The 15,400-nt window shown below is 38.4% G+C and overlaps 1 protein-coding gene across 4 annotated transcripts in view; it reads left to right on the top strand.

Annotated features, from left to right (window-relative positions):
- Positions 1-15,126, top strand: part of LOC132829830 (tRNA selenocysteine 1-associated protein 1-like) — a 29,060-nt gene extending 13,934 nt beyond the window's left edge. For 3 of the 4 annotated variants that reach the window (XM_060847202.1, XM_060847200.1, XM_060847198.1), the window contains exons 7-9: positions 3,301-3,466; positions 4,623-4,656; positions 13,567-15,126. In XM_060847202.1, the coding sequence (XP_060703185.1) occupies positions 3,301-3,466; positions 4,623-4,656; positions 13,567-13,709 (343 nt within the window). In that variant the 3' untranslated portion in view covers positions 13,710-15,126. Of the gene's footprint in view, positions 1-3,300; positions 3,467-4,622; positions 4,657-8,529; positions 8,697-13,566 lie in introns of all 4 variants that reach the window. The other variant, XM_060847201.1, reaches the window with a different exon arrangement.
- The last annotated feature ends 274 nt before the right edge of the window (positions 15,127-15,400 follow it).

Raw genomic sequence — 15,400 nt, 5'->3', positions numbered from 1 at the left:
AAATCCTAGTCTCGGGAAAAGGGAGGAAATGCAAGCATCCTGTAGGAGGAATATAGAATGGAAGACAGTGTTATTGAAAATTGTTGTTGCTTTCACTCCTGAAAGCAGCAATGAGCATTCCTGCTTGAGTCCTTCCTGGTTTTTTGTCAGCTTTCCAGTTCTGGACAAGCATCAATGATGTGTCATAGACCAGGCTAGATCCCCCCTCAAAACATTTCAAGAAAGTACCCCAGACCCTGACTTTGCTAATTGTTTTAAGCAGGTGTAAAGTGAATATTCCAGGAGTGATGGAGCTGACCAACTACTTAGCTTTAAACAAAACAGAAATTATTTACAAGGTTAGTGAATGAAGCACAAATAAAAGAGAACAGAATGCAGAATAACTGCATATCAGAATATCCAAAAGCCCAACAGATTATCCCAATGTAATGATGTTGTTCCAAATACTCGCAACAATCCCTGTAAACACCCCTTGTCACAAAAGATAAGATCAAACATACGGTCTTATAGAAGTCAGAGAGAGAGTACCATGGAATTGTTTCCAGCAGCTTCAAAATGCTACTTTCATTGTACAAGCTTTTTTTAAATTTGAAAGCCTTTTGCTTGGTTTATTATCTGTTAGCAATAATCAAACAGCCCTAAAACCCATCCAACCCTGACTTTTCGGAAAACCAACAACAGCAAACCTTGTTAAAGGAGCAGCATTGTCATAGATGTCAGTACTGCTGAATTCTTCAAAAGGTTCCTGTACCATTGCAGTGGCAGAACATAGCTGAAAAATGTGGAAAAATGCAGCAGGTCAGGCAGCATCCAAGGAGCAGGAGAATCGACGTTTCAGGCATGAGCCCTTCTTCAGGAATGAGGAAGGTGTGTCAAGCAGGTTGAGATAAAAGTTAGGGAGGAGGGACTTGGGGGAGGGGCGTTGGGAATGCGATAGGTGGCAGGAGGTTAAGGTGAGGTTGATAGGCCGGAGAGGGGATGGGGGCGGAGAGGTCGGGAAGAAGATTGCAGGCCAAGAAAGCGGTGCTGAGTCCGAGGGTTGGGACTGAGAAAAGGTGGGGGGAGGGGAAATGAGGAGGCTGGAGAAATCTGCATTCATCCCTTGTGGCAGAACATATTCCATTTAAGTAAAGTCAATAAAGTTTGTTGTCTTTTTTTCTCCTGTGTTTTATTAGCTCACTAAAATCTAGTTACAAATTCTGTTTCTCTCTTTCCACCACTATCAGCACCTCCCAGGGTTCCTAGATGTGGACCACTCCAGTTTTCTCTGGCAAAGCCTAATGAATGTCCGTGAAACATCCCAATTTTTTTTTACAACTGCAACTAAAGGAATAAATTATGTGCTACTGCAAATAAAGTAGCTCAGTTATGTTGTTGTACAAAAATATACACTTACATATAAGCTTTGTAAGGCCTCTATATTTATTTCAACAAAAAAATGGGTTTTAAAAAAGCCTATTTTCGTATCTTTGAACCTTTGCAGCAATTGTGAACAATTCTGATATATATACTTTCAGGCAAATGTTTTTGCCATGCAGAATTATGCACTAAATCAGTGAGTGCATTTAGATGAACTATTATTGATAATAGAGTGCCTCACAGTGATTAAGAATGGCATAATATAATGCTGCAAGTAGGTTCAGATTTTTAAAAATTACCAGTAAACCTTTCCCTTACTTTAAATGAAAAAGCAAAGCTCTTGGATTCCCTGTAAGAGGAGCAGAAGTCAAGGCACTTAAAGAGACTTTGACAGGGGGTGGAACTGTTGATATTCAGACAAAATCCTTTATATTTAAACAATCCAATCAATATGCAGTTATATGAGGGGTTTCCAGTTAAAAAAGTTATTTGGGGCAGCTTTTAAATTACTATTATGTTTATTGTAATCACTGTAATCATGTAGGGAATTGCATATCCTACGTGCATCTTGCAAAAACCCACAAAAAGTGATGTAATACATGACCAGAATCTTTCTCTCTAATGTTGGTTAAGGGATAAATATTGGTCTTGACACTGCAATGAGTCTCCTGAGGAACTTTGAATTTTGTCTCATGCAATGAAAATCACCATTTTTAATTGGCACAGTGGTTAGCACTGCTCCCTCACAGCGCCAGAGACCCGGGTTCAATTCCCGCCTCAGGCAACTGTCTGTGTGGAGTTTGCACATTCTCCGTGTCTGCGTGGGTTTCCTCCGGGTGCTCCGGTTTCTTCCCACAGACCAAAGATGTGCAGGTTAGGTGAATTGGCCATGCTAAATTGCCCGTAGTGTTAGGTGAAGGGTAAATGTAGGGGAATGGGTCTGGGTGGGTTGCTCTTCAGATGGTCGGTGTGGATTTGTTGGGCCGAAGGGCTTGTTTCCACACTGTAAGTAATCTAATCTAATCTAATGAGTGGCCCATTCAGATGTGTGAAAAAATTCTGTACTTAAGCAAATGTGTTTCAACATCACTGTTTGCTCAGACAAAACATTTAACATTAACTTAACAGCAAAGGAATTGAAATTCTGACAAGATGTAAATTTAGCAGATGAATGAAATTTAATATGTATTAAAACATGTAACATTTCAAATTAAGCATTTAGAATGGGTCTACGTTCCTAAAGGGTAAAATTACAGTCAAAACTAAAAAGGTCAGTTTTGCAGGCAGTCTGAGTTACAACTGTTAAGTTGGCGATATGTTCCCAATGCTAAAAATGGCCATTGTAATCAACCTGTACATGCTCAGTTTCAGTGTGACATAACATATATGTCCAGTTGCACAATTTGTTGATGGGAGTTGAAGATGCATGATGCCAGAACTCAGCTGAATCATGTCTATGGATCTATGACATTACTTATATTATCTCACTTTAACAGTGAGATGTTTCCTGTAAATGTTGAGGAAGAAAAATTTTGTTTCCTTTTTAAATTTGCAAGTGATCTTTCAGCACCAGATAATTGGTGACACAGCTGTATTTCATGCCCTACTCCAAATTGCTGGCCGTTATTCATCTGCAAGAATGTTTTTCATTGTTTTCAGAATTCTCACTCCTGATAATGGAAGATGCTGTCAAGTTAACTTGCTGTTTACAACAAAAACTGTACATTAATTGAATTGCTAGTCACGGACTGCAACACTTCACCTAGTGGTGATTTTGCCCATTAGCACAGCCCTTTCAAAAACATTTGCTTGCTTGTTTTTTTTGGTAAATAGAATAAGTGGTCAGCAGTAACAATATGGAAGAGTTTGCATCTGTTTAGTTTACATGTTACTGAATCATCTTGTCCTGTTGTAACAAATTCAAATACTTTTCATTTTCAGCAATCGTGTAGTGAAGCCACCAGACTACAGTCAGACATATACCTACAACTATAACCAGTATTACCAGCCATACCAGAACTACTACACTCAGTGGGGTTATGATCAGTATACTGGGAGTTATAGCTACAGCTACCAACAGTATGGCTATACGCAAAGTACAATGCAGGTAAACTCATTGAAAATCTACAACTATAAGCCACTAGCTCCCCCTCACCATAACTTGTACAGATGTTACTCCATGTTGACAAGTCTAGTGAAAACCAAGAAACAATGTCTTGTCAAATTTATGTTATAGAGACTATTTCACAGCATCTAGGTAAGCTCTCTCCTTAATTTCTCTCAGGTTGAAATCTCTCTTGCTGAAGAAGTTTGATCCTGCCCTTATTGTCTACCTCATGTTAATTCGCCCCATCCACCTACTCATACACTACATGTTAATTCGCCCCATCCACCTACTCATACAGTACATGTTAATTCGCAGAGTGAAATTGAAAGGATTATTATCTGCAATTTGAAATTGTGAAACTAGAGATATAAAGTTCACTAATTGTTCACTACTGAAGGTATTTCACAATTTGGAGCCATGTGAATCACAAGGGTAACAAGTATGAGTAAGATATTTAGACTGTGCTTGTAAGCTTAATATTTTAACAGCTTGCCAACAATTCCGTTAATGCAGCGCTTGGGTAACAAATGAAGAGACAAAATTTCTTCAATTGTAATTTGGTTTAGTGGTTATGTTAAATGTGGAAAGCATAGTGAAACTTCCTTCATTTCAGTGAGCTTGGTTTCTATAGGACAGTTTCTATTATGCATTTCTTTGTATGTTTTGGTTAAGCAGATTTAATTTCCAACAAAATGCCTTCATTGCTTCTGTTGATTAAGTGGACAATATGAAGTTAGTTGAAGGTGCAGTGAAAGGTGTTGAAACTGAGCCATTCAAATACGTTTTCCTGCTGGTAATGATGCACTTTTCCTATTATTAGTTTCATTGACTTCTTGATCCAGTCTAGAAGTTTTGAAACAGTGACACATTTTGGCCACCTTGCACTTCACTGTCAACTTTGGTAAAATGCTTCGTTGCTGCAGAGTTCTTATATGCAAAGATTCTCCTATCAATTAATTAAGCTATTTGTTTGTCTTGCCTTTAATTTAATTGTAATGACTTCGCATGGGTCTCTGCATTTGTTGATAACCGTTGGCAACATTGTTTAAAATGTGTTTTTGGTAAAGGGGTGGGCGTTTTAAAATAAACCACAGTATAGTATTATCTGATTTTAAAACAAAGGTATTCATTTATGTATGGTTCATTTTATTTGCAGAATTATGAAGAAGTAGGAGATGATGCTTTGGAAGGTAAGTACAATAGTTAAACTTTTCTCTTTGTTGTTCAAACACACTTATAATCATACCTTATACAGATAGTTTCTGTGACACTATACTTTGATAGATCTTGTATGTTATAGGAAAATTAAATTTATTCAAGTTTGAGGAATGGTCCTGAAGGTATATAGATAAAAACAGTTATGGTATTCAATAGCAAAGCTCATCTCCCGCAATACTTTTCTTTATCTATAGTTCCCATCATAATTTATTTTCCATTCTCACTCATTCAACATGCTGTCTTAGTGATGTTTGTCAAAAGGAAGCCTTATATGCATAGAAATTAAGAGCAGGGGTAGACCATTCACCCCACTCCATTCTGCTGTACGAATCCAAAATATCATGGCTGATCTGATTGTAACTTCAAGCTACATTCGTGCCTACTCTCATAACCTTTAATCACCTTGCTTAGCAAGAATCTATCTACTTCTGGTTTAACAATATTCAATAACTCTGCTTCGACCACCTTTTCAGGAAGAGTTCCAAAGATACTCAACCTTCAGAGAGAAAAATATTTGCCTGATCACTGTTTTCATTCTCTGTTGTCTTGTTTATAAAAGTTTCAGAAAGAAGGATATTTTGCCAGTTATATCTCTTGGTACTAGTTCCACTTCAAAGCTGTCAAATCTCACTCTTTCATCCTTTACTAATACCCTGTAATATTTACCTGCTTCCTGTGTTCATCTAATTGGCTGTTAAATGTTGTCATTAATTCTCCTTCAGTAATTGTCATTGGACTACATGTTCTGGAACCAACCTATTGAATGCTGAAGACTATCATTTCAACACTCGGTTATATCACAACTTATCCTCAGATGAGATATTCGTTGGGTGCTACTCCCTCTTTAAAACATTAAAAGAAATCCCTAGGAACTCTAGCCCCAGATTTTCCTGCAGATTTCATCTTCATGATATATGGTGCAAGGTGCCAAATAAGGAGAAAATCATAGATTAACGAAGATGTCACATTATATTTCTCTTGTTATCTTAATTGAAAACAGTTCATTTTTGTAGTTTACCCCCAGTTAAATCAATGGCAATCACAATTTTCCTGGATTACAGCCGTTTCTCATAAAGCGGTGATACTGACTTTACTGGTGTATCAACTAAGTAATCGCTTTGCTCCTAGACCAACTTCTCCTACTTCCTAGTTGGCTCATTTGTCCAGCTCCCAGTGACTTCCATGTAGAGTCTGATTTATTTCAAAGGGTTGATTTGATATGACTATGTTAAATTCCTTTATGTTCTTAGAAATTTTTGCAGATCAAGTGAAAGATTTATTTGTTATTCAGAAAATATTGAATCCGATTAAATTAATATCAAGACCGCTTAGCCAAGCTATCCCAGTATATCTATAATTCCAGCATCAACCTGACGATGTGAAAAATTGCTCAGTTATGTCCTAAACACAAAAAGCAGGACAAATCCAAGCTAGCCAATTACTGCCCAGTCAGTCTACTCTTGCTCATCAGTAAAGTGAAGGAAGATGTCATCAACAGCACTACCAAGCAGCTGCTGCTCAGTGACACCCAGTTTGGGTGCCACAGGGCCACTCATTACAGCCTTGATTCAAACTTAAACAATAGAGTTGAATTCCAGAGCTGACATGAGAATTAATGCCCTTGACATCAAGGCTGCATTTGACTCTGTGTGGCATCAAGAAGCCCTGGAGTTAATGGGAGCCAGGGGGAGAATAGTCATATCTGGCACAAAGAAAGATGTTTATGGTTATTACAGGTCCGTCATCTCCGCTCCAGGGCATCTCTGCAAGAGTTCCTTGGGCTCATGTCCTAGGCTCAAATATTTTCAGCTGTTTCATTAATGACCTTTCCTCCACCGTAAGATCAGTAGTGGGGATATTTACCAATTACTGCGCTATGTTCAGTACCACTTGTGACTACTCAGCTACTAAAGCAGTTTGTGTCCAATTGCCGCAAGACCATGACCGTATCCATGGGCTGAAACCTAACATGTAAAATTCACGTCACGCAAACACTAGGCAGTGACCATCTCCAATAAGAGAAAATCTAACTATAGTCCTTTGATATTCAGGGTGTTACTATCCCTGAATTCCTCCCCTCCTCTCACCAAATTTCAATGTTGTGTGACTATCATTGACAATAAATTGAAGTGGACTAGCCAGATAAATACTGTGGCCAAGAGAGCAGGTCATGTAACTCACTTGCTGATCTCCAAAGTCTGTCCACCATCTACAAGGCACGCGTTAGAAATATGATGCAATAGTTCCCACTTAGCTGGATGAGTGTAACTCCATCAATGTTCAAGAACCTTTCAGAACCAAGCAGCCCTCTTGATTGGTGCCACATCAACAAACATTGACTCCCTCCACTACCAACGCTCAGAGGCAGCAATGTGTGCCATCTACAAGGTGTACTGCAACTAAATTCACCAAGGCTTCTTTGACAGCACCTTTCAAACACATAACCATTTTTATCTAGGACAAGGGCAGTAGAAATATGGGAGTACCACCACCACTTGCAAGTTTCTTTCCAAGCCATTTGTCATCCTGACCTGGAAATATATTGCTGTTCCTTTAGTGTTACTGGGTCAAAATCCTGGAATTCCCTCCTTAATGGCATTGTGGGTCTGCATGCAGCATGTGGACTGCAGCAGTTCAGGAAAGCAGCTCACTGTCACTTTCTCAAGGGTAACCAGTGATGGGTAATAAATACTGGCCCAGCCACTAATACCCACATCCCACAAATTAAAAAAAGTGAAAATGAACTACAGCAGCAACTAACTTGAATTTAGGGAGGCAAGACACATGCATTTGTGCGATGATGTTTTGTGACACTTCAATGTGGGTAACTGACTGGGCGATTTAATTTTCTAACATCCTGTGACTGAGATTCGCGCCAAAGATGATTCTTTGTCAGAACGGAGATTGATTTTCATGAGCACTTACTTGTTAATTTCTACATGCGTTGCTTCCTCATCTGCAAAAAGTCAGAGCGTTACCCCATTGTCAACATCTGATATGGATGATGAAACTGCTTGGTACTCAGGTTCAGGAACAACTTTTTGCAAGGGGTTAAAATGGGTAAAGTGTGTTATAAACTTACGTACACATCAGTAACAGATAAGGTATTACAGGGCTATTGTATAGTTTGAGCTGTGCCAATTGAAACTGTTCTAGTATATTTCAAGAAGAGTGTGACATTATAAAATTGGAATAAACATTGATAAAAGGAAGTGCCTAAAGCAATTGATGCTTCCCCTTTTTGCCCATTTTATTCTGAAGTTGCTATCTGTACTGCAGTTCCTTGGGCACCAGCTACACAATGGTATCTCAACAAAGTAGGTATTCATAATACAGGAACCCAAACAAGCTGTTTAGTCGAGAGGATGTCACAGCCATGTGCAATCCTGTCATTCACACTCACACGCCTTTCAGCAAGAGGCACTGGGTAATGATTAGGAGTGGAAAACCTTGACTGATATTTTTTCCCCTCTCTAACTAGCGAGGCTGCTTTTAAAACCCTGACTCTAACCCTGGCTCAGATTGAGATTGAATCTTGGACCTGTATGGCTCGGTGTTATTCTGTTTGACAGTACTTAAGCATAATCTGTGAAACTATTTGGGTAACCACATTAATATTTGAAAATTTTTAAAGAAAAACCATGTGGAAATATATTTTGATGCAGACCTAAAATTCTTGGCAGTTGCTTAAAGCTATTTTGTATAAGCATAAATATAAATTGAAAATTAATTATAGACAATAGGCATAGCATTTACTGTGCTAGCCAAATAGAGTCCCTCTGCATTGTAAAGGAACTTTAACAGATCTGTCTCGTTAATGCACTGATTATGCTTATTTGGCTCAGTGCATCATGGGAATATGCCTCTTCCTGCTCAAGGATTCTCCTTTCCGGGTATATTCCTTCAGCCAGGAGGATGGGGTGGACAGAGCCAAGGACTTCTCCACGACTACAATCACCAGTGCTGTTCCATGTTCTGCTGACAAGGGGTGCATTTGACTTGACGAGACAATGTAAGTTTGTGTCTCCAATGAAAACTTTATTTCCGGTGCACCTCCATCCCCTTGACGCCTTTGTGGGAGAGTCACGAATGGCTGAAAGTCCAGTATCTCCCGATTGTAGGTGAGGCAAGTAGTTTAAGCCAAACAATATCACAGTAGGCCAGTATTCCTGTTTTGGAAGTGTTGTGAACAAAGTATTTCATTTTTTTGGTGCGTTAGTTAGAAAGCATGCATTCAGCTCTCAAGTTGACAATGAATGGAATTCAGCCAGTGTGACACTCAGTGAGACTTTTTCGAACAATAAATCCCACAGTCTAGCTCTCTTCACTTTGTTGGAGAAATTAATGGAGAACATTATAGCATAGAAATTCACTGCAAGCGCTCATCTCAACATTACAAGCCTAATTTTAATGTCAACAAGCAGCTGGTTGTTGCAGCAAAAGGTTAATAATCAGAATATTTACAATAAATTGTAAACATTTGACTGCATTGATCAAACTATGAACTTTCCCGTTCCTGAAACCTTAAATCTATTTTTTTAGATTTTTCCTGTTACTTTATTTTCTCATTTCCAGATTCTTTCTTTGTTCTTTCTGCTCTTTATGGATTTTCAGTTCCCACCATGTTTCCCTCTGTCTTTCCCTTTCTTTTGTGTTGACTCATGGCTGTGCTTGTGTGAAGGTACTGCAATGTTTTGCTATTGCCTTCCACAGATGGCTGTGTAGTCTCTTATGTTCTCACTGCCTGCCATTGGCTTATATTAAAAGTATTTGCAATTGATACTCAACTTATTTGACTGTGCTATGGACATCGCTTTCTTGACCATCAATTCCTGGAGAGGAAATCTGCAGCTTCCAGCTCAGAGTCAGGAACAATACTGACTGCACTGCAACAACTCATCACTACCTCTTGGTTTCTGTAGAGTAGATATTGTCAAAGGAAGCTGCAGTTCTGAACGTTGGACACATGATGGTGCCAGAGCAGTGAAATTGGATAATACAATGTGTTAGCCTTGGACTCCAAAAGTATACTATTGGATCTTTTATGCTTGGTTCGTTATGATCCAGAGGATATGTTCTCGTATAGAGCTGTCTCTGGACAGCTTTGGTCTCTGCTCATCGGGGTTATTCGCCCTTCTCTTTTTCAGCCCTTTCAATAAGACCTATTTCTCCATGTCTAAACTTTTGTGCTGTGACCCCATTTTGAGATTTGAGGAGTGTCAGGTAGAGGAGAAGGAGTACTTGGGAAGGTCGTTGGTAATCTGTGAGACCAAAGAAATTGTAATGGTGGGATAGTTTGGAGCAAAGCTGTGAGGCCATTCTGAGGCAAGATACTTAAGAGTCATAGGGTTGTACAGCATGGAAACAGATCCTTCGGTCCAAATATCCTAAATAAATCTAGTCCACTTGCCAGCATTTGACCCATATTCCTCTAAACCCTTCCTATTCAAAAAATCCATTCAGATACCTTTTAAATGAAAACCTACCTTTTCGGTAGCATCTTTGGAACAAGAATCAGGCCTTGAAGGCTATACCTACCATTACAAAATTTAAAGGGTGCTTGCAGCTATTAACACTCAGTCTTCGTTCTGTGGCAGCCGCTAATATGCAATAGCAGAATTGTCTCATAATCTGATCAAGTGATCTGACCCAGATTGGGAAGCTTTGCTGTTTGGCTTCCTTGTGACCTCCAACTGAAAGACTAATGAAATTGTTGAACTTTATATTTTATGTGGCAATGTTCTGTGCACTCCTACAACACTGGTGCATGAAGCAGGGTGCCAACACCATCAATGAGTGAAAGTCAGGCTGAGAGCTAGTTCAAACTAGGAAACACATGTGGATATAATGTAGTCCTGTGTAGGAAACACTTGGAGATTGATGACTTAACATTGCTCCATTCTGCTCAGAAACCAATATCTAGCTTCCTGTGCACTGGGAAGGCCATATGCAGGCTGGGTATCCATTTTGCCGAACACCTCCTTTCAGTCTGCAAGCATGATCTTGAGCTTCTGTTTAATGCTTCACCTTATGTCCATGCTGACCTTTCTGTCTGTGGCGTACTACAGTGTTCCAATGAAACTTAACATAAGCTTGAGAAATATCTTATCTTTTGTCTCTTCTACAGCCTTCAAAAGTCAACATTGAGTTCAACAACTTTAGGTTATAACTCTGCCTCTATCTTGATCTGTATTTTGTTTCCTTTTCTTTGGTTCTGCTGGGATGATGATATCTTTTGTTTCCTTATCCCTTCGTGTTCAATTCATGCTAGTTTTTATGTAGCAATCACATCTCATTTGAACACAATTTTTATTTCTTTAATATATTCATCAGCCCTCTCTTTGGTTCTTGTATAATGAAATCTATTGTTTAATCTGGATGTAGGTTTGCTCGCTGAGCTGGAAGGTTCGTTTTGTCACCATACTAGGTAACATCATCAGTGTTCCGAATGAAGCACTGGGGGCATGGTCTGGTTTCTGTTTGTGTTTAGGTTTCCTTGGGTTGGTGATGTCATTTCCCGTGGTGATGTCATTTCCATTTTTTTTCTCGGCGTGGTAAATGGGATCCAAGTCAATGTGTTTGTTAGAAAAAAAAACAATACATTGAACAACAGGCAGAAAACTATCCGCCAGGATACATGAATATCAACTAGCCACAAAAAGGCATGGCCCATTCTCATTAGTACCCTCTGAGAAAAAGAACATGAAATGATGTCACCAACCCAAGGAAACCTGAACACATAAATAGAAGGCAGGCCATGCCACCACTGCTTTATCCGGAGGCTCACTGATTATGTTACCTTGTATGGTGATGAAACGTCTGATAATGAACCTTGCAGCTCAGCTAACAAATCTACAGCCAGAACCTCAATTCTCCACCTTCCATCTTCAATTCATAGATTTCTATTTTCCCTCCGTTCTGGGCATCACTGGCAAGATTAGCATTTGTTGTCTGTTCCCAATTGTCCTTGATCTGAGGTGCTAGCTCAGACATTTCAGGGAACAGTTAAACATCAGTCACTATACTCTATCACCATTTCCCAATGATCAGCAATCATTACTGCTGTTTCTCACCACAGATGGTGCCTGACCTAAGTTTTTCTACCATTTCTTGCTCATATAACCAATATATTGATTTCCATGATTTCTATGCCTGATTGTAATACATAAGCCACAAGTTCCATTTCATTTCTTTGATCAATTCTTTTACTATATCACCACCCAATTTCAGAAAACATAAAACATTGAAGAAAGCCATTCAGTCTATTGCCAGCTCTTTGAAACAACTATCAAGTTAGTCGCACTCTTTTCTGGCCCTGCAAATCTTCTGTTTTCTTTTGAGGATATTACCTTAAGTGTAGTATTCCCTCAGTATGGTAATAAATTAACAGCCTAAATTTTAGGCTCACATCCCCATAGTAGGATCTGAACACACAACCTTACAATTAAAAGATAAGAACGCTACCCACAGAGAACGTCTTGCATTTTATGTGACAGGTGGAACATTGGAATAAAAAAGAAGAGGTATTCTGCTAATCTCATGCCCTCAGTCATTACTTTGAGATTTACCACCAGAAATACTGGTGGATGTTGAACATATTTGATAAAATATGGGCTAGGATATTCATACTGTTCTCAAATGTCTGAATTTTTTTTGACATTAGCATCCAATGTTGCTATGACTTTGGCAGTACAAGAGGCTACTCTACTGCAGAGGTTGCACACTACTAAAAGATACAAGTGATGTTGGCCTCAGAAAACCTACTTAGGTTAGCAATAAGAGTCTTGAGTGGAGTTTGGAAATACAAGTAGAAATCGTCAGATTGCGCACTAGAGAAAGGATGCAATAATACATCAGATCTTGGTAAATTAATGGCACTGTGTTGTGGTATGAGGTGTGGTCTATAACATTTCACTTCTTTTGCAGAAAAGCAATGCACTGTTAAATTTATCTCTTGTTTGTAATAGACTACATGTCCACTTTGCAGCTTGTTTTGCTGTATATAATCTGAAGTCAGTTTCTTTCTTTTTCAGTGACGCTTTCAATGCTAGTGACATTAACATGAAGATAATTGTCACCACCATTTGTAATTAAAGACTTGATTGTATTTTGCTTGTCAAAGAGAAGGAGCTAAAATATGTTTAGAATGCGTTGCGAGAGATTAACAAGATTATTTGTAGACAGGGATTAAGAATTTTCACTGACTATTTAGGCTGGAAAAGTTTTTAGGGAAAGCATAGTCTTCTGATCTTGAATATAATACAAAGGAAGGAAGCTCTGAAATCAGATGCTCCTCCACAGGCTTCCCCAACACCACCATCACAATTCTCCCCTATCAGCTTCTGGTGATCTCATCTCAGAAGAAACAAAAAGCATCACAAAGCAGGCTTAATATATATATCAAGAAAATCAAAGAAACCAGAAAGGAAATTGGGGTTAAAAAGACAGAGCTTCTGTGGCTAACGCAGTGCAAAGTAGAATCAATGAACCACAGTTTTTACCCTGTTTTTGGTGTTCCCAACTCAGACATGGTTAAAAAGTTAGCAAAAGCAAGAAGCAGGATGCAAAGGAAAAAAGGTTAACCTGAGAGATGGTGAGAAATAATTCACAAGACAGATCCTCAAATGGCAAGATTGGCAATGAACTGTGGAAAGGGAAACTGATATATTTACAAATGTCAGAATCGGAAAGGAAAGTGAAGAGAGAAACGTGAATTGTGATTTATTGATATGATATTTTGGCCACTATATCCTAAGACGTTTTCACAATACTGCATAAAAATTGTGCAATTTAGGTTGTGAGATCTCTTTAACTTGTAGAGTAAAGCATATTCTCAACTGTGTGCTTTGAATTGAAATACTGCTATCACACTTGTGTTCCAGATCCAGTTCCTCACTTGGATATCGATGAAGCAAATGCACAGTTCATGGAACAGAGTGAGGAGTTCTATGATGCCCTAATGAATTGCCATTGGCAGCCATTGGACAGTGTTGCATCTGACATCCCTGCTTCGGCCATAGCCTAGCAGATTAATATTGCTACTGCAAAGCCGTAAAGCATCCAGGTGATCAGCGTATCGTGGGGGATCTTTTTAGTCTCCTGGTTCTCAAGATCATCTGGTTCCGGCATAATTCTTGTTTAATATGATTTAATATGACTGATTTAATAAATACTGCATCCTCTTGTTCTTGGTTTATGCAAAGTTTGAAACAAAATGGTGATTTAAGAAGAATCTTCTTCAGAAGAAATGTTCTTTATTTTTTAAGAAAAATGGAATTTATTCCTGAAATGTTAATGTTAGGGCTGTCCAAATAATTCATTCAGAGTTCAGGAGTGTTTTAAAATATAATTGTATACAGGAGTACGATTGCCAGAGAAGCAATGTACAGAGTAGTCTCACAACTGAAGGGTTCTGATGACTATTTTGACCCCAACAGGTTTATAAACATTGTGTGAATCTCAACACTGGTAAGTGCCTTATAATTATTCATTTCTTTGCATGTGTTGTTACTTTTATGCAATTTTGTGTTTAGGGATTAGGAGTTCAAATATCCGTTGACACTAAATACAAAGGTTTTTTGCGCATGGATCTAGATTAATTTTTTTCATGAAAATTGTGATATTTTTCAAACAATTTTGTCAATTTGATGACTTCTGGTTTTTACCATCTGGTACAGTATTGATTTACTCATTACATTTAGAGTCCGTGTATATACATATAAGGCAAAATGTGTTGATATTGCCGAATATCTATAGTCCACTTTTTTGTCAAAATCTCTCAGCCAGCTGGAAAAGAAAATTACTGATCTTGTAAAAATTTTTTGTTTGTTTTGTTGTACTTTTAGGATTATCAAAATAGTGGACAAAATGGAGGTTATGATCATAGTGTAGGATATTGGTGTAGTTTCTACTTGTCAGCCACCTCCAACCCAAACTTTTGAATTTACAAATATGGATAAGCCACAGGGTCGTGTTTGCTTCTGATTTTCAGAAATGCATTCAGCAGACTGCATCTGTGCTTGGAAAGAAGGTATAATTGCCCTAACTAAAATTTAATTGTTACAATGAGAGAGTATGTTAGAGTTGTTTTTAAAATACCACTAATTCTGCTGCTGTATCCCTCACTGTCTTGATTCCAGGTATTTCTTTCAGCATAGTTTGAATGTCCAAGTTGCACTCTCGTTCAAAAGTACTACTGAGTCACAAAGTATGCAGTGGGACTCCAGATCTGTAAATTAATGAAGGGGTACAATATATTGGGAAATTATTTGTTGGAAGTAAAGTCATTGGATGCCTTTTTAAGGTCACTAAGTTCTGCTCGCAAATGTTGACATTTTAATTTTTCCAGGTGTACTTTTATTGAAATTCTGATTTTATCATACTCATGAACCTGTAAAAAACAAATTTATTTTGTAAACTAAAATAAAGGTGATTTTCTTTTATCATTTCTGTTTTGAATGTAGGCAATGGATAATCTAAGTTTTACTTGCAGAGTGTTGGACAACTGTTGGTGCCTGATTATGGGCAGAGTTCTGCGGAGCTCTGTGTTGGGCCTCTTGCAATTCATGGTTTTCATTATTGGCACAGCACGAACTTAAACGGAAGAACCTTTTACATTTGTAGATGTCACAAGTATATGTACTGTCGTAACACAGAATACATCGGTTTGCAAGTTGATTTAGATAAATTGGGTGAGTTTATGGCTTGGCGGGTGTC

Source organism: Hemiscyllium ocellatum, chromosome 30 (assembly GCF_020745735.1).
Source record: "Hemiscyllium ocellatum isolate sHemOce1 chromosome 30, sHemOce1.pat.X.cur, whole genome shotgun sequence".
Classification (NCBI taxonomy): Eukaryota; Metazoa; Chordata; class Chondrichthyes; order Orectolobiformes; family Hemiscylliidae; genus Hemiscyllium; species Hemiscyllium ocellatum.
The sequence above is the reverse complement of the archived record's forward strand: the minus strand, read 5'-3'. Positions and strand labels throughout refer to the sequence as shown.